The 23,989-nt window shown below is 34.9% G+C and overlaps 2 protein-coding genes and 1 long non-coding RNA gene across 7 annotated transcripts; all 3 read right to left on the bottom strand.

The window, feature by feature from the left end:
- Nucleotides 1-1,340: 1,340 nt before the first annotated feature.
- On the bottom strand, nucleotides 1,341-2,600 carry LOC122303537. The gene is made up of 2 exons (XR_006240756.1): nucleotides 2,421-2,600; nucleotides 1,341-2,336 (listed from the first exon to the last, which is right to left on the bottom strand). It is a non-coding gene; the product is annotated as an uncharacterized LOC122303537 (long non-coding RNA).
- Nucleotides 2,601-5,804: 3,204 nt separating this feature from the next.
- On the bottom strand, nucleotides 5,805-7,912 carry LOC122303531 (gibberellin 20 oxidase 1-D-like). The gene is made up of 3 exons (XM_043115353.1): nucleotides 7,127-7,912; nucleotides 6,592-6,913; nucleotides 5,805-6,387 (listed from the first exon to the last, which is right to left on the bottom strand). The coding sequence occupies exons 1-3, from the start codon at nucleotides 7,657-7,659 to the stop codon at nucleotides 6,076-6,078; spliced, it is 1,167 nt and encodes a 388-aa protein (XP_042971287.1). The 5' UTR covers nucleotides 7,660-7,912; the 3' UTR covers nucleotides 5,805-6,075.
- Nucleotides 7,913-13,132: 5,220 nt separating this feature from the next.
- On the bottom strand, nucleotides 13,133-23,370 carry LOC122286242 (polygalacturonate 4-alpha-galacturonosyltransferase-like). Of its 5 annotated transcripts, XM_043095405.1 has the most exons (12): nucleotides 18,948-19,088; nucleotides 18,574-18,764; nucleotides 18,332-18,484; nucleotides 17,072-17,106; nucleotides 16,924-16,983; nucleotides 16,677-16,805; nucleotides 16,460-16,523; nucleotides 16,267-16,313; nucleotides 15,727-16,061; nucleotides 15,260-15,617; nucleotides 13,986-14,573; nucleotides 13,133-13,729 (listed from the first exon to the last, which is right to left on the bottom strand). In XM_043095405.1, the coding sequence occupies exons 3-12, from the start codon at nucleotides 18,471-18,473 to the stop codon at nucleotides 13,454-13,456; spliced, it is 2,034 nt and encodes a 677-aa protein (XP_042951339.1). In that variant the 5' UTR covers nucleotides 18,474-18,484; nucleotides 18,574-18,764; nucleotides 18,948-19,088; the 3' UTR covers nucleotides 13,133-13,453. The 5 variants fall into 5 exon arrangements, with proteins under 5 accessions (XP_042951339.1, XP_042951337.1, XP_042951338.1 ...); XM_043095403.1 differs by lacking the exon at nucleotides 18,948-19,088 and having other exon boundaries at nucleotides 18,574-18,909; XM_043095404.1 differs by lacking the exon at nucleotides 18,948-19,088 and having other exon boundaries at nucleotides 18,422-18,484; nucleotides 18,574-18,909.
- Between the last annotated feature and the right edge of the window lie 619 nt (nucleotides 23,371-23,989).

Raw genomic sequence — 23,989 nt, 5'->3', positions numbered from 1 at the left:
GACAAGATGGAAATTTTCAACACCTAATAAAGCGTATTGAATTTATGTTTAGTTGAAGTCTTTGAACTTGATTATTGAAAATTTGGAATAGAGATATATATCAGTCAGATCAACTTGAGCATGTCGTTTAATTAGTTTAGACATTAAAAATAGAGATGAATTTTTTTGTCAACATTTTTGTACAAACTATCACAAATCAATTACGGCTAAGAGAGATCTAGAGCATTGGTGGGATTAGTTGAGAATCGGTGAGAGTGGATTGTAAAAAAATATTTCCCAACTTTGAGATGGAAACATCGATATTACAAAAAGTTTGATTAAATAGGATTCAGTTGGATAGATCTTATTAAGTAATCATTTTATTAATAATAATAATGGAGTAGGATAGCAAAATGCAAAAAAGGAGAGAAGATGGAAATTGACAACACTTAATAAACCCGTATTGAATTTATGTTTAGTTGAAGTCTTTGAACTTGATTATTGAAAATTTAGAATAGAGATATATATGTATATAAAATTGGAAAATCAAACAATAACTTCAAAATCATGTGTCTCATACTAACGCAAAGCAAATGTTAATGCTCGTAGGGATAAATGCTCTTAGTGTTACAATGGCCGTTAGCTTTATGGTCAATGATTATACTGAAAAGCAAGTTCATCTACTTTCTTTGAAAGAAATATGGAAAAGGTTAATATGATGTGGACTGGACATGATATTTATGTAAGAGGAGTAGGATAATTAATTAATTAAGATCAATATTCATATTCTTTATTTTATTATATAATCTCTCAGCATATGCTGACTTTAGTAACATAAAGTATTCTTTATTTAATAAAATCAATCTTTCCTGTGCATTGCACATGTTGAAGACTAATGAGTACATCTTATGGTTGAGACCCCATGCCTCTAAATTTAATCCATTGCCCTGTCCCATTCACATTAGTAGCAGTTTTTTCAGTCAAAACAAGTGCAATTCCAATAATCACTCGGAATTCATGTTAAATCATCGTAAGCAAATTGAATTCCATATTTATGTACTATTATTTTCCACAAAAAATAAACAATTAATCTTGGAAGAGTAACACTTTGCCCTCGTGGTCTAGTTGTGAAATGATCAAGCACACGTTGCAGTGATTGCCATAGATTCAGCCATGGGACTTGTGGTAGTAATTTCATCGGTACTGATAGACTTTATGTCCACTTTGACAAGAAAATCATTGAAGCACTGGTCCAAAGTTATGAAAGTTTCATCAGGGTAGAGAATGCTCCATGCTTTCATTCTGATCACAGCTCTACTTCTGTCATGTGCTCAACAACCAAAAAGGACAGAGATTGTTGGTTCACATGCTCAACTACCAATTCACTGGAAATTCTCCTCCAAAATACCTTTACAGCAACACCCATCCACACTCGCAACCACAATGTCAACTTGCATGCGTGGGCCTACAAAATAAAATAAAAAAATATGATAGTGACGTAATTGAAATAAATTCTTATTACAAAACGTGTGCTTGTGCTTATCTCATTGGACAGGATGTGTTATAGCACCAAGCACCAAAGCCACTTCCGTGGACAAGGACAAAACAGTTAGTGAAGAGTGGGGTCATCTCCATGACTTTCCTCACTTTTATTTTATTTTATGTTTTTTTTTTTCTTTAGTTCCCAGTCGTCTTCACGAAGCCGCTGGATTTGCTGGTCTTTCACGCTAGAAACAGCATGGATGAGATGGAGGGTATCAGCGAGTCGTCGTGACCCACTCGTACAATACGTAGAGAGGGGATGCTTTGCCTGGGCTCAGAAGACAGAAACGGAGATTCCCTTCAAGTCGGCAACGATCTGGTGCATCGTGGTTATGTCGTGCAAGTACATGGTCTCATAGAGGGCGAGAACCACCCTTTGATTACTGAAATCGGTTTCCTCCAGTTCGTCGAGTCCCTGTCAAGCATCAGAAAAAATTATGCAGGAAATTTAGGAGATAATAAAGAAATTAAAATCATAGAGTGGAGGAATCGATTTTGGTGGAGTTGCTTCTCAGTTCTCTCGTTAGAAACCATAGAAAGAAATTAAAATCGGAGTACATGGTCTCATAGAGGGCGAGAACCACCCTTTAATTACTAAAATCGGTTTCCTCCAGTCCCTGCCAAGCATAAGAAAAGATTATGCAGGAAATTTAGGAGATAATAAAGAAATTAAAATCACAGAGAGTGGAGGAATTGATTTTGGTGGAGCTGCTTCTCAGTTCTCTCGTTAGAAACCATCGATTTCGGCACTTCATTGCCTGTTGTTTGCAGAGGGAGTGGATCTTGAGGCTTTGGCAGAGAGCTGGGTTCGTGAGCTTCAGAGAGAGAGAGAGAGAGAGGTTCAGCAAGAAAAAAGTAGAAAGAAAAAAGTAAGCAAAAAGACATGGAGTTGAAATTACCACGATCCTCAAGCCAATCGGAGTGATATTTTCCTTCTTCTGTAAACAAAAATCACAGATCATCAAATTCATAAACAAAATAATAAATAAATTCAAAAACGGAGAGAGTGAATAGAGGATGGGTCTGAGTTTAGAGAGAGAACTTGGGGAGGAATACAAAGACGAGAATGAAAGATTTGTGTGGTCTAAAATTCTTTTGAATGACACAATCTCACTAAAGACTAAAACAGAAATAAAAGCAAACTATCCGTAATTTTGGAATAAAGTTAAGGGTAAAATTGAAAATAAAAATATTAGACGAAAATACTGTAGCTTAAGTTATTGACACTTATTAATATAAGATATATATATATATATATATATGCTAATCGAATTCTATATAACATGAGTATTCTTATCCAATTAATACATATTAAATATTTTAATTAATTAAGTAATTATATATATATATATATATGCCAAGTGATGGCCGGGCAGTACCCCCATTTGGCATTTTGAGGCCTGGCCTCCAAAAAGTTTGATAGAAAAAATAAAATTAAAACAAATTATTTATTTGTTAAAACCAGATAGATCATAGCTTCTCATCCAATTAATTAAGCATCATATGAATGGTTAATAATTAATTAATAAGGCTAATTAAGTGGTGTCAACGGCCTATATATCTTTGTCTTAATTAAACATCATGAAACACATTATGATATATATATATATATAGTAATTTGCTATGTATGATCTTAGAATTGTACGTACGTTTTCCTAAAGCAGAATAGTTTCCTGTCCTATCCAATTGATTAAGATTATTAATGCAAAATGTTAATTCATTAGGCAATTTGATCACACCATTAATATATTAATAAGGATGCGAATCACTTTAAATAAATCAAAAAAATTAACTTTTCTTCCACATGCAGGATATTTATAGTCATCTTCTTTGCTTTTCTGTCGACAGTGACTACATCTATTATAATATTTAGGATAAATTGGAGGCCAGGCGATCACTTGAAGGTAAATCGAAGATGATTCTGTATAGATATGAGCACCCACGACAATGACATATTCTCGTAATTATTTAGTCTAAAGGCCACAAAGTTTATTGCAAATTAATTAATTAAGATCATGACTAGTCATGATTAATATTTAAACAATAATATTAAGTCGACATTTCGTATGAAGACTCTTCCATTAACATTAAACAATTAGTTTCGTACTAGCTAGGCATTAATCAAAGGGCATGTTAGACTGCGTATTAGTTCAGCAACGACACACTGCCCGAACAACCCCACCTCACATGCATCTAATTGGCAACAGAAGCAACCAAAGTACGTAGTTACTGCATGCGCATGTATGCTCAAAAAGTAATATATTCTTAGATAAAGTTATAAATTGTGCAAGTGTCTCTTACTCTCATGTTAAAAATATATATATATATATATTAAAAATAAAAAATTTTATTTGTAATTTTTAAATATAAACTGCATGTGCATGCCTTTTATTAAAAGAGAAAAAATATAATTTTAAAAAAGATATTTTAATAATTTTAAAAATTTTTAAAGATGAAATTGTCTATATTTAGATTGTAATCTCTAAATATAGACTGTACGTAATATTATTCATTAAAAATTGAATCAAAAGATCATGTGTGATTATAAATATGAACATACATCACAGTATATATATATAATCTAGCTAGGGAATTAACTAATTTTTTGTTCGACCATTATAAATTATTAAGAGCGATTACACAACTTTAATTTGCTGTCGATATGTCCTACTAACTGTCGAATATGTCCACTAGGTTGTTATTGATGAATTCTTAATTAGCTTCGATCTGCATGACAAATGATTGATCATAACTAGTAGCTAGTATTAGTAGTAGAGAGTACAATTAATTTTAAAAACAATAATAATTTCACGTAATTAAAGTACTACTCAAGTATATATGGAGTTGATCATTTCATTTTAGTCACACATATATAGTGGCAGTGATTTCTAACCTTTTGCATAGAAGATCGGTAAATAACAGTACTCAAGTTGATGGAATGATCAAAATCATTATCAACCCTACTTTCTGATATTTTCATATATCATGTATAGAATCGAAGTAGCTCATGGTAACGTGGTTTATTTTTGTTTTTATTTTTAGTTTTAGATAGATGTTGATTGACGTGGAACATTTACCTTTTGAGCAAGTATTTAGTTTTATCCAGGTAGAAAAGTCATAATATTGCCTTCTACCATAAGCGTCTGATATTCTCATGACTCGAAATGAGTACCAGTACTGTTATTTGAATATTTTTATATCACGCATCATCTTTATCATCGATCTAATTTAATTTAATAAAATTTAAAATTTATCTTTTAAATCAAATATTTATATCATATAGATAATATGTATTATAAAAATTTTCAAATAAAATGGTTTCATGAGAATTAATGGGCATATTTTCTTATTATATTATATATATATTGTGTGTGTGTGTGTGTAGGGTTTAATTTACTGCGGTTGTTTCATCATCAATCTCCAAATCAATATCGCAATATAATTAAGTAGGGTCGGAGTTTGATCATGTCGTCAAGATTACAATTTTAATTAAGTTTTCCTGATCAGATATTAATCAAAGAAGAATCTAGCTGGCTAATTATTCTCATTGTGGGATTGATATGATGGAGATTCTCCTAGCTAGTCACTCGTGAAAATTAATAGGAGAAGTTAATCGTAATCATGAGTTGGAAGAAGACGGAATGTTAATATTAAAGAAATAATATTTATAATAATGAGTGAATAAGTGTCACGTAATTATTTTTATTTTTAAAAAAATAAATAAATATGAAATTGATAAGAAAAAAAATTAAATTTTTAATAATATATTTCTTTCTTTTTCAAAATAACAGGATATCTACACATAATTCATAATTGTACAATAGCTGCATTATTCTGTTAATAATTAAATTATTTCTGTTGATTCTAGAAGGAACCACCTTAAATTATTTCATTTATTCTAGACTTTGATTTCTTTCGAACGGAACGCCTTTTTTTTTTTTTTGGTTGTGGGGGGGTGGGTTTTCCATAGATCATGCGCGCATGCGAATGAAAGTGCATGCATGCTTAACGTTTCTTTTGCTTGAAGGGTACGTGATAATTTGTTCCTAAAATAAAAAATAAAAAAGAGAGAGAGAAATGATTATTATAATTGTGAATGTATAAATATTGTATAATTATTTAAAAAAAGAATAAATATATAATTTATATATATATATATAAAATAATTTGTTAATAATAAATTTTATTCTTTTGAAATATATATGGGTACATTATGTTAGATTTCATACGAAACAAAAAGTAAATAAATCCATCTAAAATTGGAATTCGCATTGCAAGCTATGTACTGAATATATATTAATTATTATATAAGCAAAAGGGCCGGAAATTTTACATGCTGCATGTGGAGCCCATTAACCTCTTTATTCCTCCAAGTTGTTTCCTTCACTTACATGATTCTCTCCATCACTGACGCTCTAACAGCAAATTACAAAGCGGGGAGGGGGGCTCCCTTTTGGTGTTTCTGTCACCTTTTTCCTCACAGAACCACCAACTGAGCACCAACTCCCTTACCTAAAATATCATCTCACTCTCTCTCCTCGCCTTCATGCCAACCTAACGGGTGACGGACAGTTCAAAATCATTGTTTTTGTTTTCTTGGATACCCTTGTGATTCGGTTGATGCCAGTTAGAGAAGGCATCGAGGGTTTTCATGTCGGCCCGGTAATGTTTCTGCGTGAATTCGAGCAAAGTCGGCCATATGAAATCTGGGTATGTCCTTGGATGCTCAGCGTTAATCAAACTTCTTGGTGGAGTGATCACCTTGTCTCTACTTGGGCATAAAAAGAACGCCAATGATTTCCTCACAGCTCGGTTATTCACCACTGCTCTATGCAAGCAACTCTTGTAAATTCCGTTCGATAGAGCCTGAAATAATATTCTATATATATAAGATCATCAACAGTACCGATCTCATGTACTTTTGTCCATGAAAATGAGAATATGGCTCATTTACATATATAGCACGCTTTCAAACCCATCATCTTGAACGGAGCATGGGTACTCCATTCGTAACGATTGATTTGTATGCATGCAGAAAACAATCATAACAACATAAGTTGATAATCTCACCATAAATGTGTCACCAATATTGACAACCAAAGCATCCAGGTTGGGACTAATAGAGTGCCATTTTTCGTCTACATACACTTGAAGGCCACCAACTTGATCTTGGTGAAGGATTGTTAAGGATGTGGGATCGCAATGTGGCCCCGTTCCTAGAGTTTCATTCGGTTTTTGGCACGGGGGGTAGTAGTTCAATCTCATTATTGAATCGTTTTCCTCAAAGAAGTCTCTGAAGTACTTCGGGCCAACTCCTATGCTCATTCCCAGAAGCTCCATGATACATAGGGAGAGAGTGCTCATGGCTTCACAGTATTCTTGGTACACTCTCCTATATATAAGAAAACAAAGTGACAGTGTAAGATAAATTAAAGCATCATAATTACGTACCTAATTGGAGTAGTGATCTGAATAAAAAGAACAAAATTAACAGTAATAAACTGATCGTAGAGGATAGTCTGAATGAAAACGTGACAAGCGCGCAGAAATGAAAACATTTTCGACAACGAAACAAGTTTTTGCATGTATTGTGTGATATTCTCACCCGAATGGTCTAAAATCTTCTCCCATCACATTCACGACGTAGCCCTCGACAATTTTTGGAGAGTGCAGACTCGCACAATATCGGAAAGAAAGTGTCTCCTTCCATGGAAGCTTGGAGGAGAACCTACCAGTGAAGCTACTAGCATATCCACAGTGATCACCAATCTTTCTCTGAGCCTGTTGCTTTTCCGAGAGCTGCATGCCAAAAAAGTCGTCCATGTATTCGTGTGCTTTGGCTATAAGTCTTGAATCGACGCCATGATTTGTAACTAGAAAGAAGCCGTGCTTCTTGCATGCCTCATTAACTAGTCGACAAGCAGTGGAGACTGCAAGTGGGTCTCCAGAGAAGATGCCCTTCAAGTCAATAGGGGGAACTTGGAATTCCGGCAACTCAGCGCTTGGTCGTTCATGGTCGGGCCATATGAATTGTGAAGGTATGTTGGACTCGTGCTGAAGAATCGATCCATCAAAAACCAGGGTTTTGGGTTCATTTTCTTTCTTTGTTTGGTTTACCGTTGGAGGATACATTGGCATGTTTGACGTGCAACAAAATACAATTAGCACAACCGTATAGCTAGGAACTTAGAAGTATTTTCTGGTATATATATCAGATCAACTGGAAGATGAAGAGAATTTTGGTTAAGAGGGAGAGAGAGAGAGGGCGAGTGAGGTTAATTGGGGGTCGTTATATTGAGAGGTAAAGAGGATAAGAGAGTTTAATAATGAAGTTTGGGGAAGGAGAGAAAAGCCAAGTTTCTAGCTATTCTATTGGGAGAACGACCTACAAACATATATAGTTTTATATATAGATATATAGATCAATATTCTTCCCTGTAGCTTCAATTCGTATTACGTACGACACAAATTCAGAGAGAGAGAGAGAGAGATTAGTAAGTGGAGACAAAAGGGAGGACGGGAAAAAAAGAAAGAAAGGGGGAAGTACTGGAAAAGTGGAGTTGGGTGAGTGGGGTCGAATTTGCATGGTTAAAAATACTGCTGATGCGTTGTATACGTATACGTATATATATATATATTATATTCAAGATTTTTTGTTTAACAGTTTCCTGTAAAAATGATGATTTTTTTTTTTGTGACGAGAACTGTTTTTGAAAAGTTTGAGGGAAAAGAAAAATGGTGACGTACAGATAAATAATTTAAGGATCGGGCTACTATATATTCAGTGGTAATGCTGGGCGTGCCGCCAGGTATTTTTTTTCTCTTTTCATATTTTTTAAATGTATTTAATTGTTTTTAAAAAATAAAAAAATACATTATAAATATATTTAAAATTACTTTTTAAAAATAAAAAATAAAATTTGACCAACGGTCAATTAGGGCAGTCAAACCCAGCCAGGCGGCAGCATAGAAGTTTTTCCCTAAAATTAATGTGGTTCGGGTTTAATACATATAATAATTAAATGCTACGTATGTACAATATTATTTTGGAGATCATATATCCTAATTATCATAATTTAATGATTTTTATAGTTTTTTTTAATATATATAGATATAGTACTCATATTGTTATAATATTATAATCGAGAGAATATTTGTCATAGTTTTTACGTCCTGTAAAAGATCGAAGTTATCACATCGACATGTTTTTTGGAAATGAATCGAAGATATTATATGTTAACTCCAGGTGTTTCCCATTTTCTCTAAAATATTAGTTCTTGATACGTTTGTGTATGTTTACGTACGTACGAGTTAGTTTTATGTCTTGTCGCCTATAGGGCTTGAAAAAATATGGTATATTTGCAAGCTGTAGCAGTACAGGATTAGGGGATTTAAATAAGTGAGTGACCTATGAGGAAAAAGGTTCTGTTCCCGGATTCCAATTAGTGCCTCCACCAAACAGATCATGATCATTCTGGTCATGATCAGATAATAAACATATATAATATTATAAATATATATATATACACACATATATTCACACACACACCATGCATGCATAGAGTTTAATTTCTTTTTCTTTGGATGTATTTGATATTTATAAATGATTATATATATATATATATATATATCATATGTTCGCGATCTGAACGATGCAATAATGTACATATTTGCAAATGGGAATTAGAGATTATAAATAATAACAAAAATTTGTTCATTAATTCCAAAACAGATCGAGTATAATTAAGTTGATCAGCACGTAAAGTAGTTTCTTGACAGAAAGTGAAACTGCATCTGATATATAATATGGCTTCAGCTCATGGGGAAACACCATTAGTAAAACAATGATGGCAAACAAAACATGCACGATCAAGCGCATGCATTCTCGTATCCTCAGGAACATGAAAGAGATACAGTTCTAGCTGCACACTAATGCTTGAGACTGTAACATGCATGGCAAACGATTGCGCTTACTTTGTACCTTTTGTAGCCAACTTTTTTCTTTTTGAGGGGTGGGGGGGAGGTTTTAATGGATTCTTCAAGGTAGGGCCATTATCAAAGATATGGACATGACGGAGGGCCCACATATGGTCGCCAATATCATTGCATGCCACTCGATCGGAGCGAAGGCCGGGAAAGTGAAGTTGGTCAATTTTGGTTCGAGTAGGAACTGGAATGCCCATAGCTAGGCCAAGATCTTAGTACGAGGTTGACCTCATGATATTCAGACGCTTGATGAGTTCATTTTGGCACCTTTAATTTGTTTTGATTTCACACTACTGTCGTGCTTGTTCTAGTTAAAAAATCTTTTGACGGAAATTTTATTTATATATATATATATACCAGAATAGAATTGATCTTCATGTACATTTATAGGAGTGAAGTATTCATGATGATCGATCGGCCTTATTTATCATGATTTTTGTGGAGATTCTGATCTCCCTCGATCGTTACCATATCTGGGTTAAAAAAAAAAACCCGTTTGGCAGTACCGGCCACTACATATAAGTGGGAAGCTTTCGATGAAACATGTTTATTTGTTTAACTAATCAATAAAAGAAATTATATATATTTTTTCGGCATCATCGTGATATTCATACGCTACCTAGCTAGCTGTCCCGTATATATAATATATATGTCAGGGTACGCAGAGTAGTGCTCGAAGACTACTTTGAAATTTGCATGCATCACCTGGCCTGATCAAAGTAGCTAGTAGTACTCATCGATATATTCATTTTAAATCACCTATATAGTTAATAACACGTATGGGGACAAATCATATGAATAAAGATATATAAAATTTTAAATATACAAGCCTTTAAGCATTTAAGTATATAAAAAAAATGGATTTCATTGTGAAAAAGTGTGAAAAACTCACTTTTCTTAATAGGTACCAATTTATTACAAAAAAACCTGTGCAAATCTTATTCATTTGTAACTTGTTCCTAACATTACTTTGGATCCGGCCATACTGTATATAAGGCTCAGGACAGACTACTAAAATGCAATGAAAGAAATTCTCTTAATGAGGAGCAAGGACGTTAAATACTTTAATTTGCACATATCGTAACAATTTAGACGACCAGCATTTACTAGGGTTTTGTCGACCATAAATATAATATCTTGATTAGGTACGTATTGAGCCTATTCGCCATCTTAGTTAGCATCCCAAAATGTGGGTCGACCCCATCTTCAGATGGTATCAATTCAAGACCTTTCCCCTCCTGGATGATCGATATCCTAATTAGAATATATCACGGGTTATATAGAATGATATTATACACTGAACATAACAACAAACATTTAGGCCTAGTTTGTTTTCAGAGATGAGATGAATTGAGATAAGTTAAATAAAATATTATTAAAATATATTATTTTTGTATTGAAATTTGAAAAAGTTGTATTGAGATTTGAAAAAGTTGTATTGGGATTTTAAAAAGTTGTATTGGAATTTTATTTTGTATGGAGATTTGAAAAAGTTGTAATGATTAAGATGAGATGAGATGATATGAAAGTTTTTTTAAAACAAACTAGGCCTTAATACAGTAGGGTTCTTTTATTTGCATATATATATATATATATATATATATTATACTCAACATAACCTCGTGGAAGTAGATCGACCATATCATATGGAATTAACCCCTTTTAAAAAGTTAATTTAATCATGATCCTCATCAAATCAAAACTTGTTTTGTGATCCGTAATATTATATATAATAAAGTTAATCAATCTTGTTCTATATGTTTGCCGAACGCATCCATTTGCTAGCTGCTCCATCGATTAATTATTAGATGAATGTATACATGGCGCATCTTCAAAGAGGGATCAACCGAACTACACCAGAACAACATCTTCTTCCTCGAACACGGTTCATCCACGTATATAGTCATCAACTTAGTGCCTTTCGTGTTGGATGCGAAAGGTTTTTTTTTTTTTTTTTTCCTTCTTTCATTTTGAATAGTGATGGATGTGAAAGATGGGTCAAACGCTAATAAAAATCCATGAAAAGATATATAGCACTCTTCATGATGGCTAAAAATAGTAATGGGAACAGCTAGCGAGAGTTCTGATCTCATGTTGTGAAATCAGTCAATATTTCAACATGACATGCAATACAGGTAGTTGTGGTTGTAGAGGAGGAGGGTTTATAGCCAGGGAACTGGTCATAAAGCCCTTACGATAATGGGGGCAGGGAAGATCGTGAAATCCTGAAATGATCTTGGATTGGAAGGTATATATGTATAAGGAAATTAAAAGGTGGAGATTTTGTAGAAAAGTGGGATAAAGAATGAGAGGCTAGCTGACCTGAATTAGTGCCAAGGGGAATGCTAGCGAATTAGAATAATGGAGACAACAAAATCACATCACCTCCAATCGAAGAAAAGCATATATATATATATATATATATAAGCTTAATTGGGAGTTGTAAAAGTAGCAGTGTTACTTTTTGGAGATCATGAGCTGCAAGTTGGAAGAACAAACTTTAACTTTTAATGCATGCACGTGTGGGTAGTTTATATCATATTGTGGATACTGCATATTGTTTTGGTTGCACTGTGTCCATCACTTAAAGTGAGAGTGGTTTGCTAAGTCAATCCCACAATAGGAAGGAGAGATGCTTTAATTTGTCTACTACTGACTGACGACTCTGTCACTGTACTAATTCTGATCAGAAGAATTGATCATCTGGGTGCTTTGTTTGACTCCCTTCTTGTCTTCCACAACATCGGGGATCCTTTAATTTGGCTACCCGAGAAAATCCAAATTCAAATACTCTTAAGTACCGTACTCGAACCTTTTAATTATCTGTCTGGTATATATCGAATTATATCAACAGCCATCGATTGACTATTTCTTGACCCATAGAAATATTATTACCAACCTCCCTCCAATAGCAATCCTTTTGACCCGTATCTAGAGTCATGTTCTCGGAGAAGAATATATATATAAAAATAAAAAAAAAAAACAAAAAAAAACATAGATTTACCGGGAAAAATGTTAAAGACAAACTGAATATAATCAAGAATTAAAATAAAATCGAGATTCAAAAAAATTGTGGCGGCATATATACAAGACATTCACTAAAATTGGCCCAAGTACAAAATACTATTAATTTAAATTAACTCGGATTCGAACATAGCAAAAGAATCATAACATATATATATATATATCATCAACTGTTTGAAATAGTTGTATACATGTATGCGTTTATACTTGAGGTTATATAACATAGTAGTGAAAGTTCGAAATGACGGTCAAGTTATTTTAATGAAATTTGCGGCGGGCTTTGGATTTGTGGAAGGCCCATACACAGGACCAGGTCTGGACTCATCCGTTTCCTTATATCTCAACTTGTTGGGACAAGATGAAAACAAGAACGGGTTCGACGCTATAGAGCGCATTATTCGCGCCAAGCTTTGATATTGCGCCCCTTGCATGGCTTCATACATTCAGACCAGTGAGACTCAGTTCTGTCTGTATCATTAATCAAACCATCCCAAGAGAGTTCCGGTCCCTAGTAGTGTCAACAGAACGCTAAATTGCAGTCACTCCAGGAAATTGTGTCTACCAGCACATTCAATGCAAGTTTATTTGCGTGGAAACTAGATTGCTACTTAATGGTCTTGAGTAGATAGGATATGAATATCATAATCCACGAACATCTTTTAGTTCAAACCTAAAAAGTGTTCATAGAATACATCAAATGACACCCAATTCCCTATTCCGGTCCAACTCGGACTTGGCTCCAAAGTAAGATACAATTACGACTTTTTACAGGTTAACAAGGCATGAAATTACCCCAGAAAGAGGTGGGGGAGAGGCTATAGAATTAGTTACATCTTCTAAAGGATGAGTGGAATGAAATGAATAAATTACACAGAGAGAGAGAGAGAGAGAGATCACCGTATGAAGGGAATCCAGTTCTAGTTCATTCGCTTAGTTTGCAGGTTCGAAGGTAGGGATGATCATGCTTAATGTACTTAATCCAGTATGACCGATACCTTGTCATTGCCAACTCCAGCCACGGTTTCATGTTTCCATTGTAGTGTATGACCGCAGCATTCTCAATCTCTGAACGGCCAACGGTAGGATTGTAACCCAAACCAAGCACATGCCATGACTTCTCAAGAGGATGTGTCAGCCCATAGAATGTAATTAGTCCCGGAGGTAATGTCCCAAGCTTCCAAAGTACCCTATCTTCATTCTAAAGCCACCAAATTAAAAATTAAAAAAAAAAAAACATAGGCTAAATGATTAATGATTATGACATGAAGTTTTTCTATACCAAAAAATCTAATGCTTTTTTTTTGGTGAAATAGATCGTTAGAAATAAGCGACCAGTTCTCAAACGCAAAGTAGCTGATTTAATAACTGGCATTTTTGCACAATTAATTCAAATGCATAAACTGTGTTTGCACATGGAACAATGAATGAAACAGAGACCCAAACAGAAGCCTCACCATGTTCTGCCACTTGTGATATATGCCAGTAATATCCCTCCTTTTCCACTCCTTAAGATCAAAAATGTTCATCCCATAAGCCCACCCGCATGCATTTGGATCAAAGTTTCTTGCAATATGAGGATTTGTAAAGTTAAGGTACTTGTCGAAACGGTGAAAGCTCTCACCACAGGTTTCCACTGCGCCATTAACCTTTCCATGGAGATCCACAGACCACAGTCCAGTCAAGTCTTTCTGAACAACAATGTCATCATCAAGAAACAGAATTTTATTCAACTTTGGATAAACCTGTGGCAGATAGAACCTTAGATGGTTAAGCATTGACAGATACTTCGGATTCCTGTACTTCAGATTAGAGGCACTAGATGAAAGTTTGGTTGGATGACCGGCCTTGAAATAATACTCTTTCATCGTAGCAGACTCTAGTTGACGTAGAACAGGGCAGTAGGATGAATTGAGCCACTGAAATTCATCAACATTTTCAACTTGGATTGTAGCTTTCCCAGGAGGATTCAACAGAAACCACATATTCATGGCTCCAAAGTTGAGTTTATCAGTGACAAGATGAAATACATGCTTTGAAGAGTCCTGCAATCAAGCCAGAAAGCAAATTTAGCCAAGAACAAGAAGCAGAGATGCTTGCATATAAGCTTCGGTTCAGTAGAGCAAGTTTTCCATTACGTGGCATATCTCCAAAGATGTTGGGTCCACCAAAAGAGAGTCCCTATTTACAAGAATTTCAATATAAGATCAAACAGCTTCAAGTGCCTGTTTAATGTTGCATTTCAACATCCCAAACACACATGGAGAGCCTTATATCAGTTTTAGAGGTGTTTGCCTTCTTTTAGAATCACATTTATAAGGGACAACCTTTCCTCATGGCTCATTCCGCATTTCCGGCCAAATAATGCTAACACCAGGAAATCATGGAAAACTGATTATACAAAGTTCACCTACCAAGAAAAAAAAAGGATTATGCAAAGCTCGCAGCAACATCAAACTGCCCTGAATCATCAGATTTCCTTCACATTTTTAAGAAAAACTTCATAATTCAAAAATCACCTAAAGAACCTAACTGCTGGTTAACGCATACATCCCAAGTGCACTTGGCAAGGAAAATAAGACGCCACCAGAAATGGCAATCCCAAAAAAGTTGGACAGGGACAAAAAAGTTTGAACAACAGACAAAGGGCGTTCAAAATTCTGGAAGCACACCCACCCAGACATCACACAAACACACTTACACTAGCGGAATAGAATAAGACAGTAATGACCTTGGAATTGGCAACAGCTGAGTTCACAACCACTGATGCAGCCAAAACATTGTCTGAGAAGAGGGCATAATGATAAAGATTTGGATCTTCCAGATTCTCACTTCTGGGGAACTTCCGCTTCTCTGGAGGAAGGAGGTAGTATTCTATAGTTAAGCGCATGGAAAAACAGTGGATTGCATTTGGAATGGTCTTGGCAGCTAACTGACTCAAGAATGTGCTCTGTTTTTTCAAGCTCCTAACGTGTTCACTGGCTGACTGAAGCATTGCTCTCAGCTTCCCAGTCACCAACTTGCAGTCATACAATTGCTCTCTTGCTTTTGACAAAACTTGGCCAATTGATTCGACTCTCGCAGGTGCACTAGAAACAAATTGAACATGCAATAAGCAAAAAGTGCCAAAATCATCAATACACGAAAAAATAAAAAGGAAAATCATTCTCAATGAAATTACATGCCCAATACCCTTACCTGTGATGTAGATTGGAATCAGCAGTGGCCTCTCCAAGGGCCTGCTGGCTCTCTTTAAGCCGAACTTGTAGTTGTTGGTACAAATCAACCTTGTTCTTCATCTTTGCAATACTTAAATATACCCTTGCCATTATAATTTGATCCCGCATTAAGCGTACTGTGGAATCAGAGTTCTCATTCTCGTTTTCTCTCCTCCATATGCTGTATCTTCCCATAACAGCAGAGTCAACAGATTTGGAGTGTTCAATGGCAGCATTTTCAAGTTTTACAATTGCTTCTTTGTCCTGATGTACCAATTCAGATGCTCGCTTTTCACGTCTTTTCTCTCGCAATTGCTGCAGAAGAGCTTAAAACATATATATCAAATCCCAAGAAGTAATGAGGTTAACATGATGGGAAACCCATGAAGAGCAAAATTTCATGATAAGTTTGTTTCCTTCATAAATAAGTTGATAATATAAAATTATTCAGGTCAAAAAAATTGAGGTGAAGGAACAACAATGTGTATAAAACATGCACACATCCAAGGATGATGATTACCCTCCGGGCGAGGTCTGCAGGTTTAACAATAAATTGAGCATGATCATCTGCAGATGACACAAAATCAAGAGGCAAATATATGAATATCATCGATATGGAGATGCCACTATGAAAAACATCAAAGCTTCAACATTGAAATGCAAAGTAAAGAGTATCAGCCATATGCAGATGCTACAACAAAATATATTATCACCTGAAGAATTCTTCTTTTTGCCCTTAGGTATATCTTGTCCAACAACTGTAGCTACTTGGTTTGGCTTTGAACACAATTACAAACCAAAGCACATCAGTAAATTAGCAATTGATTGAAAAGCTTTCTGCAGCATAAGGGAGGGAAAAAAAAAAAAAAAAGGAGAAAAGAAGTGAAGAGGCTAATAATGGATTCGAGCAGAAGCATAAGTCATCCTAACCTCAGAAGTGTCAACAACTGAAGTCTCTGTCCCAATGAATTTCCATGAAGCAGACAAATTCTTTTTCTTAAAAATATCAAGACTCAAGGGCCCCATATCACTTGTGCTGGTTGCGATAACATCAATGACCTAAAACCAGATATGATTGGCTTCTCAGCTACTAAGGAAAACTGACTTTAAAAAACTATCACTACTTGTATTAGACATCTGTATAATTCAGTTAAATGTTCATCAACTTGCACTTGACCTCTTTTGTGAAAAGAGATTTGAAATGTTGCAAAGCCAGTCTTTCTCTCCAATCCACATTCTGCACCATTCAATCAAAGCAAAGAGAAGCCATTATAGATAAATAATATAATCGGCAGTAGACATAGACAAATGTTTGAGAAGGCTACCTTTTTACTAGGACCAGTTGAAAGATCACCTCGATCTGCACAATTATTGACAACAACATTAATTATATGCAGAGAAACAGAAATCCAAATTCAAGCAAAATTTAGTATAGGATAACATATTAAGCCACTCATGATATTAGCAAACTACATAGACAGGTGAAGACACACAATTCATCCCAACTGATCCCCAAGGTGGGGTGATAGAGCAGTAGTAAATTGCAATAACTGTGCTGGCGAGTGTAATGATCTGCATGCACAAATCACTTCATTGCAGATTGATATTAATCTAGTATTGGACTTCACATGACTGTCACCGTAGAATGATAGTACTGTCAGTTCATCATATTTGGGTTCAATACAAGACTCATTACCTCCATTTTCACTGCAACCACTCAGCTGGGTTGGATACAGGGGGATCAAAACTTGTCAACAAACACCATTCCCATGACATCTAATAGCAACCAGAAAACATGCAACATTGATGTTCCAAAAGGTCCCCCACAACAAAATTGTCAAAACGCTATAATCAAAATCAATTTCTCACCAGCCGAAAAAATCTCCAACTGCAAGAGAGAGGCAAATGGCTAGGAATGATATTGTCCAAAGAACTCCGACCCAGTCAAGAATAAAGTACTGGTCCTACTACTGGAGGAAGCCAAGCTACACCACAAGCAGCATTGCACAGAGCAGAGCATACTAATTTTCTAAACCTAGCATTCTATTGGAAGCATTTCCTGTCTATTCAAAGGAAAGCCGCCAAACTGAAACTCTTGAAAAGCAATAAAAAGTTTTTCCCAATCAAAGGATTGCCCCCAATCAACTAAACACTAGCCATTCACTCATTCAAAGCAATTTTCACACATATCCAGCAGTAAATTCCCATCAATAAACATTCTAGGACATTAGGATTCACAAAAAAATACTTTGTATCCAAAGCTTCAAGCATGGAATCCAGTATATGTACTTCAATATAGAGCATTCTTTTATACTCAAACAGCCAGAGTATCAAGTCACTAACACGTCGGAAGCAATTTTCTACATATTGAGTTTGTACTTTGGAAGTAATTATCCAGATTCCAGAAGCGATGAAATAAATAAAAATGCACTTAAAAAGTACGTCCAGAACGGAAACACAGTTAGTACCAAAATCTTAATATAGTACCTAGTATGCAGTCGAGTTAAATTAAGTGAGGTGTAGCAATTAAGGTTCTGCATTAGGAATTGAGTAGTGAGAAATATAGAAATGGTTTTAGAGTTGACCAGCGGTGTGGAGTCCTCCGCCGAAGAAGAAAAGGGACGGCACGAGCAACGAAAGGAGAATGAGAATGGATAGAGGGAATCGAGACCCACCGCCACTGTTCTTGTGGATGCTCGCACGGGATAGTCCCCGCTTCACCGCCATTTGATCAAAACCTAAAATTGAGAGAAAAGAGTTACTCAAGAGTGGGCGAAATAATAATAAGAAGAAGAAGCACTAGCGAGAGTGAGTGCGGATGTATTACGAGTGGAATTGCGAGGAGATCTTGGAGAATTGGGAGGCTTTTGGTGTTCATTGCCAGTGAAAGTCCATGAGATGACGAGAGAGTGTATGTGGTGGAGAGGAAACAGCAGAGAGTAGAGAGTGATTCTAAGGCAAAATGTCAAGAAAACTACTAGTAGCGACACAGAGGCATCCCAGCACACAGAAGCGTACCTGCAAATTGACATCTCCTAGTAAAAACTTTTTTTCTAATGCAAATCTTTCTAGATAAGCACCAGTAATTCTAAAACAACGTAAACTCGATAAAAGTTTCCACTTTAGAAAGGTTCATATGCTGAAGTTTCCAAAGACGAATAACCCACAAACCGTAGGGGAGAGAGAGAGAGATTAACTAACTGCTTAAAAATGAGTGTAATTCGTCGTAATATGCTCCATAGTCTATACTGGGAGATGGTAACGTTCCTTGGTGTTCTAACGGTTTTTCAGTCCAAACTTAGAAGGAGAACGCAAATAAAATAGATTCAAATTATTCCTACCATCACTAATAGACAAGTTTTACGTAGACTTTTATAAAAAAAATAAAAAATAAAAAAATAGATTTCACCATAAGTTTTCTTATTTTTTTAGTAAAGACTACAATCTGAGTCTGTTATGAGTGGTTCTCTCTCTCTCTCCTGCCAATAAATTATTAATTTTGGTATTTGCACAAATATATTTAAGACGAGGTGGTTGTCACGTTAGCCGTAGGTGGATAAGGACGCTCATCCTTGACATTTTTATTCTTTTCTTTTCGGTCACCAGTAGCATGTGGGGTTTGCGTTGCCTTTTACTAATTTATTTACTGGTGATGCTAAAAAAGTAAGTTCTTTAACGTAGAATCCACTATTCGTATTTATTTTTTATTTTTTATTTTTAAATGAACGAAATTTGTACAGAACTGTGCAAATCATTTCCTTTTATTTATACCAACTTACCACTGTTGAAAATCAATGAAAATAAAAAGAGAATTTCAAGAGATTGAGAGAGAGCGAGAGAGGAAATTCTTATTGATCTATATATCAAACTTATATCTTTCTTAAAGAATTTAACGATATATATAGGCGTACAAAGGGAGACTATGCTAGCTCACTATGCTAGCACTATGCATTTGACGACTAGATAAATGTGGTCATACAATTCAACATGGTTTACAACACTTCCCCTTTGGATGACCATATTTAAAGAATCTGCCTCGTTAAAACCTTGCCAAGGAAAAACCCTGTGGGAAAAAAAACCAATGGCGAAGGAAAAAGAGTACAGTATTCATGTGTATCGCCGAGTGCTTTAGGATTGCCTCATTAAAACCTTGCAAAGGAAAACCCAGTGGGATAAAACCTTAGCGAAGGAAAAAGAGTACAATCAGCACAAGTCTTCAAGACATTACTTCCCCTGAAAAGTGCATGATAACAGGTCTTCAAACCTCCGCATTCCAATGTTCTGCATAATCTTCTTAAATGTTGCAGTTGGTAATGCTTTAGTGAATAAATCTATCAGATTTTTACTTGACCGTACCTTCTTGATATCAATTTCAACTTTCTTCTCATGAATTTCAATGATCTTCTTGTGTGTATCTGAAAGATAACTCGCATCTGTACATCCAACTAACTGTGGACTTGATCCATGTTGGTAAATTAATCACAACTGGATCTTTCTGCTCATCACTACTCTTCTGGAGTTGTACTCTTCTGGAGTTCTTGTAAATAATACAGTTAGTGGAGAATTCATCAACATTAAACCACTAACCTCATAAAAATGGTGGCCAGCCTTTTTAGATCAGACAAGCATCGCAGGCTTTTTCAACTCTTCTGTAGGTGTCAGGCGTGTTGTCAGGGGCCGCAGCTGTCAGACGTGCTATCAGGCGTGCTGTCAGGTGCCTCAGCTGTCAGGCGCCGCAGAGCTATGAAGCTATATTTCGTCTCTTTTCTCTTGCTTCACGAGAGATAATTTTCTCTATAAAAGAGATATTCAGCTCATCTTCATTCGCATCTCATTTTCTTCACTTTTCTGTAATCATACTGCATTTTACTCTGCAATTTCTTTCTGCATTTTTATTCTGCAATGGCTCAGCGATCTTCTCGTGGCCAATATATGAGGTACTCTGCACCTAGTTCATCAGCTGTACCTGCTACTACCACAGGTGCTATCATGCAATGTAATGATCTGACTCATAGGGCAGATAATGAAGCTATCTATGAGCTTGTGAGTCTCGGTACCCGATACTCATCATCCATTGTTGCATTTTCTCAGCGACTGCAATCCAGAACTTGTGGAGTTGATTATCTCCACGAGAATATTGCTATACTTCAGCGACTTCTTCTGGAGTCCAACATGAAGATAGAATCAATAAAGAAAGAGAATAGGAATTTAAAATCTTTGCTTAAATCTTCTTTTCGATTGCCCACCGCTTTAGATAGGGATGACATGCAGATTCTTGAAGAACAAGAGCATTTGAAGAATGAGGCAAAGTGTCTTAAATTTCTGTAATTCTTGCTTCAAGATAATAAAATAATATTTCACAAATATTCATATTTGTGTTTCTATCTTCTGGTAGATTTCTGTGTGCTCATTTTTTATTTCTTCTTTAATAATGCACACTTCATATTAAACCCATAATATGAATCTGAAATACTAATTGTATTAAAAGATGGTATTTCATGACTAATAACATCATCCATCTTCCCCTTGAAGCCGCAAGGGTTTCAGATTTATATTTCAAATATGTGCAGTTTTCATGAGCTCTTCTGGAGCCTTAATGACATTTAAAACATAAACTGCAATAATAGCTTGTTTCCATTTGCGTTTGGATTGCTTTAGATCATATAAGGATCTTTGAAACTTGATAGAATACATATTTCTTGATGCATTCAGATTAGAAGTTTCAGGCATTTTCTATCCTTTAGGGATTTTCATATATATATCATGATCCAATGATCCATATAAATATGCAGTTAATCATGCATATCCAAACTCTCGATAACTTTCAAGCTAATAAAAATCTTAATATGATTTCAACCACTTTAAAATCATATTAATATTGTTTCTTCGAGAAACTAACTTGTGATTTCTATATCACATTTTCATATTAAAAGCTTCAGGCTTTTTATATCATGTATATAAATATCCACTGATATTTAACAAAAATCACCTCTTTAGGTGTTTGGACTTCAAGTCCATATTTATCACATTTCACTTAGTGATATCAATTCTGCAGGAATTGAGAAACTGACTCGTGATTTATATATCACATTTTTATTTCTTTTATATAAATACCCACTGATATTCAACAAGCATCACCTCTTTTAGGTGTTTGGACTATAAGTCCCGATGCATCATATTTTACTAGTGAATCAATTCTGCAGGAATTGTTTCTTTCAAATTTGGCCAATATTTTACGTCGTATTCTTCGACGATTCTTGATTTACTTTCATCATTACTTCTGGTAATGTCAATTGCCATCTCATATGGAAATACGTTGTCGACAACGATTTTATTTATATCCATAATTTCTCCATTACTCATGAAATGTAACGAGATCTCGTTATTTTCAGGTACCTGTCCCTCTTTAAGGGAAGACATTTTCATGAAAAACCTCTTCAGGAAGCACTCTTCAAGAGTTTATATAGGAGAATTTTATACAGAGAATTTGGATGGACTTTATTGCTTGTTTTGTGGGTATGGCCTCTTCAGGAGCACCAAATTATTTGTGTCTTTCTCTTTTGAGATGTTCTATCTTTTGTATCAATACGTCTCACATGCCTTTAGACATGTCTTTAGACTGCTGAATTTCTTAATTGTCCTACAGGGACTTCAATCCTCGCTGGGATTTTAGCAGCTAGAATATGCGACATTTTTATCTTATTGCATCCAAAATTTAATTATCATCTGAACTTCTGGTTCACATATGATAATCAAGATAACGTCGAATTATTTCATCTTATTTGCTTCTGGCAAATTTTTCTTTCCACTTCTGGTGGTAAGACTTTATAGTAAAAGAATCTTCTGGTTCTTTCATGGACGTCCATATGAAAATCATTCGACTTATCGTAATTGATTTTGGATGATCAAGATAACCATGAAAAGATACAAATATTTTGAATCATATCACTTTTTGATGCATCATAATATTTGATTCAATAATTGTATAATATCATCTCAAAGAGAAAGTTTATAGCTTTTCCAATACGAGCTTCTGGCCCGAAAAGATATTCATTATCACGTACAATCTCTCAGTTTCTTTAAATGAAACGCATCATTATTTTCACTTCAGGAAATAGAATGATATAAATTCATTATCATTCACTTCAAGGAATGATATAGATCTAGTAAGACGTGACTAATGATTTTTATCAAAAGCTCATTATTTTGCTTAGTCACTGAAAAACCAGATATAAATTTAGAATATATTGTGAACGTTTGCATTTCATATTGCTACTTCAAGAGCACATTCGAGACGTTCATTCAAATATATATTCTTTCCACAATTTCAATTATGCAACTTCAAGTGCATAAATCATAATGAGCTTTTGGTACAAGTATCAATCATTTAAACTATGAGATACTCAAAAGCTATTATTTTAGGGCGATCCTTCAGGGATGCTCCATTTCTATTCTCAGATAAATCATAACATCAATAAATAAAACTTGTATCTAAACTATGTAAATAAACATAGAATTTATCAAGTAATAATAATGAATATAATCATAAATATTCATCTCAACAATAATATATTAAAAACTTACTTAAGTTCAGAATCATTAGAACCATACACACGCAGCGTACTGAATGATTCCTCACAGCCCCTTTTCCTTGTTGATCAGTCTGTCTCCATGCTTTCTATCTTAATACAAAATTTTATTTATAAACAAATAATCAAATAAGATAAAGAAAGCATATAGCAGGCTGCGGGAGTGTAGGCGGGCAGCAACCATCATAGGGCCCAAAAATCCACCCACCAACCTATTATATTTATTTTATTTTATTATAAAGATAGTTAGTCAGTTGCATGCTTTGAATTTGATCATAGTTCTATTTTTGTCATGTGCTCAGCAACCAAAAAAAATGAGAGAGATGTTGGTTCACATGCTCAAATTGCATGCATGGACCTACAAAATAAAATATAAAATGTGATAGTAAGATAATTGAAATAAAATCTTATCATAAAATGTGGACTTATCTCGTCGGGTAGGATGTGCTATAGTACCAAGCACTAGCACCAAAGCCACTTCCCTGGACAATGACAAAATGGTTGGTGAAGTGGGGTCATCTCCAGCAACCAGCATGCAACTCTTCTCCATTCCTTTTCTTTTCGGACCCGCAGTCTGTGGTCATGCAAGAGAACTTCCTATATTTTAAGATAATGTCTTCGATAATAAAAATAGTTGGACAGCTTGCATCAATC

This window comes from Carya illinoinensis, chromosome 1 (genome assembly GCF_018687715.1).
Source record: "Carya illinoinensis cultivar Pawnee chromosome 1, C.illinoinensisPawnee_v1, whole genome shotgun sequence".
Classification (NCBI taxonomy): domain Eukaryota; kingdom Viridiplantae; phylum Streptophyta; class Magnoliopsida; order Fagales; family Juglandaceae; genus Carya; species Carya illinoinensis.
Note: the sequence above shows the minus strand (reverse complement) of the source record. Positions and strands in the feature narration are given on the sequence as shown.

Excerpts from the sequence above, each read along its gene's own strand:
- LOC122303531 (XM_043115353.1), bottom strand. The coding sequence starts at position 7,659 with ATGCCAATGTATCCTCCAACGGTAAACCAAACAAAGAAAGAAAATGAA. Across the intron at positions 6,914-7,126 it reads GAAGATTTTAGACCATTCGG|GAGAGTGTACCAAGAATACT; the intron begins GTGAGAATATCA and ends TCTTATATATAG. Across the intron at positions 6,388-6,591 it reads ATATTGGTGACACATTTATG|GCTCTATCGAACGGAATTTA; the intron begins GTGAGATTATCA and ends ATATTATTTCAG.
- LOC122286242 (XM_043095403.1), bottom strand. The coding sequence starts at position 18,778 with ATGTCAATTTGCAGGTACGCTTCTGTGTGCTGGGATGCCTCTGTGTCG. Across the intron at positions 17,107-18,331 it reads CGGAGGACTCCACACCGCTG|ATCGAGGTGATCTTTCAACT; the intron begins GTCAACTCTAAA and ends ATAATTGTGCAG. Across the intron at positions 14,574-15,259 it reads CAGCTGTTGCCAATTCCAAG|GACTCTTCAAAGCATGTATT; the intron begins GTCATTACTGTC and ends GCTTGATTGCAG.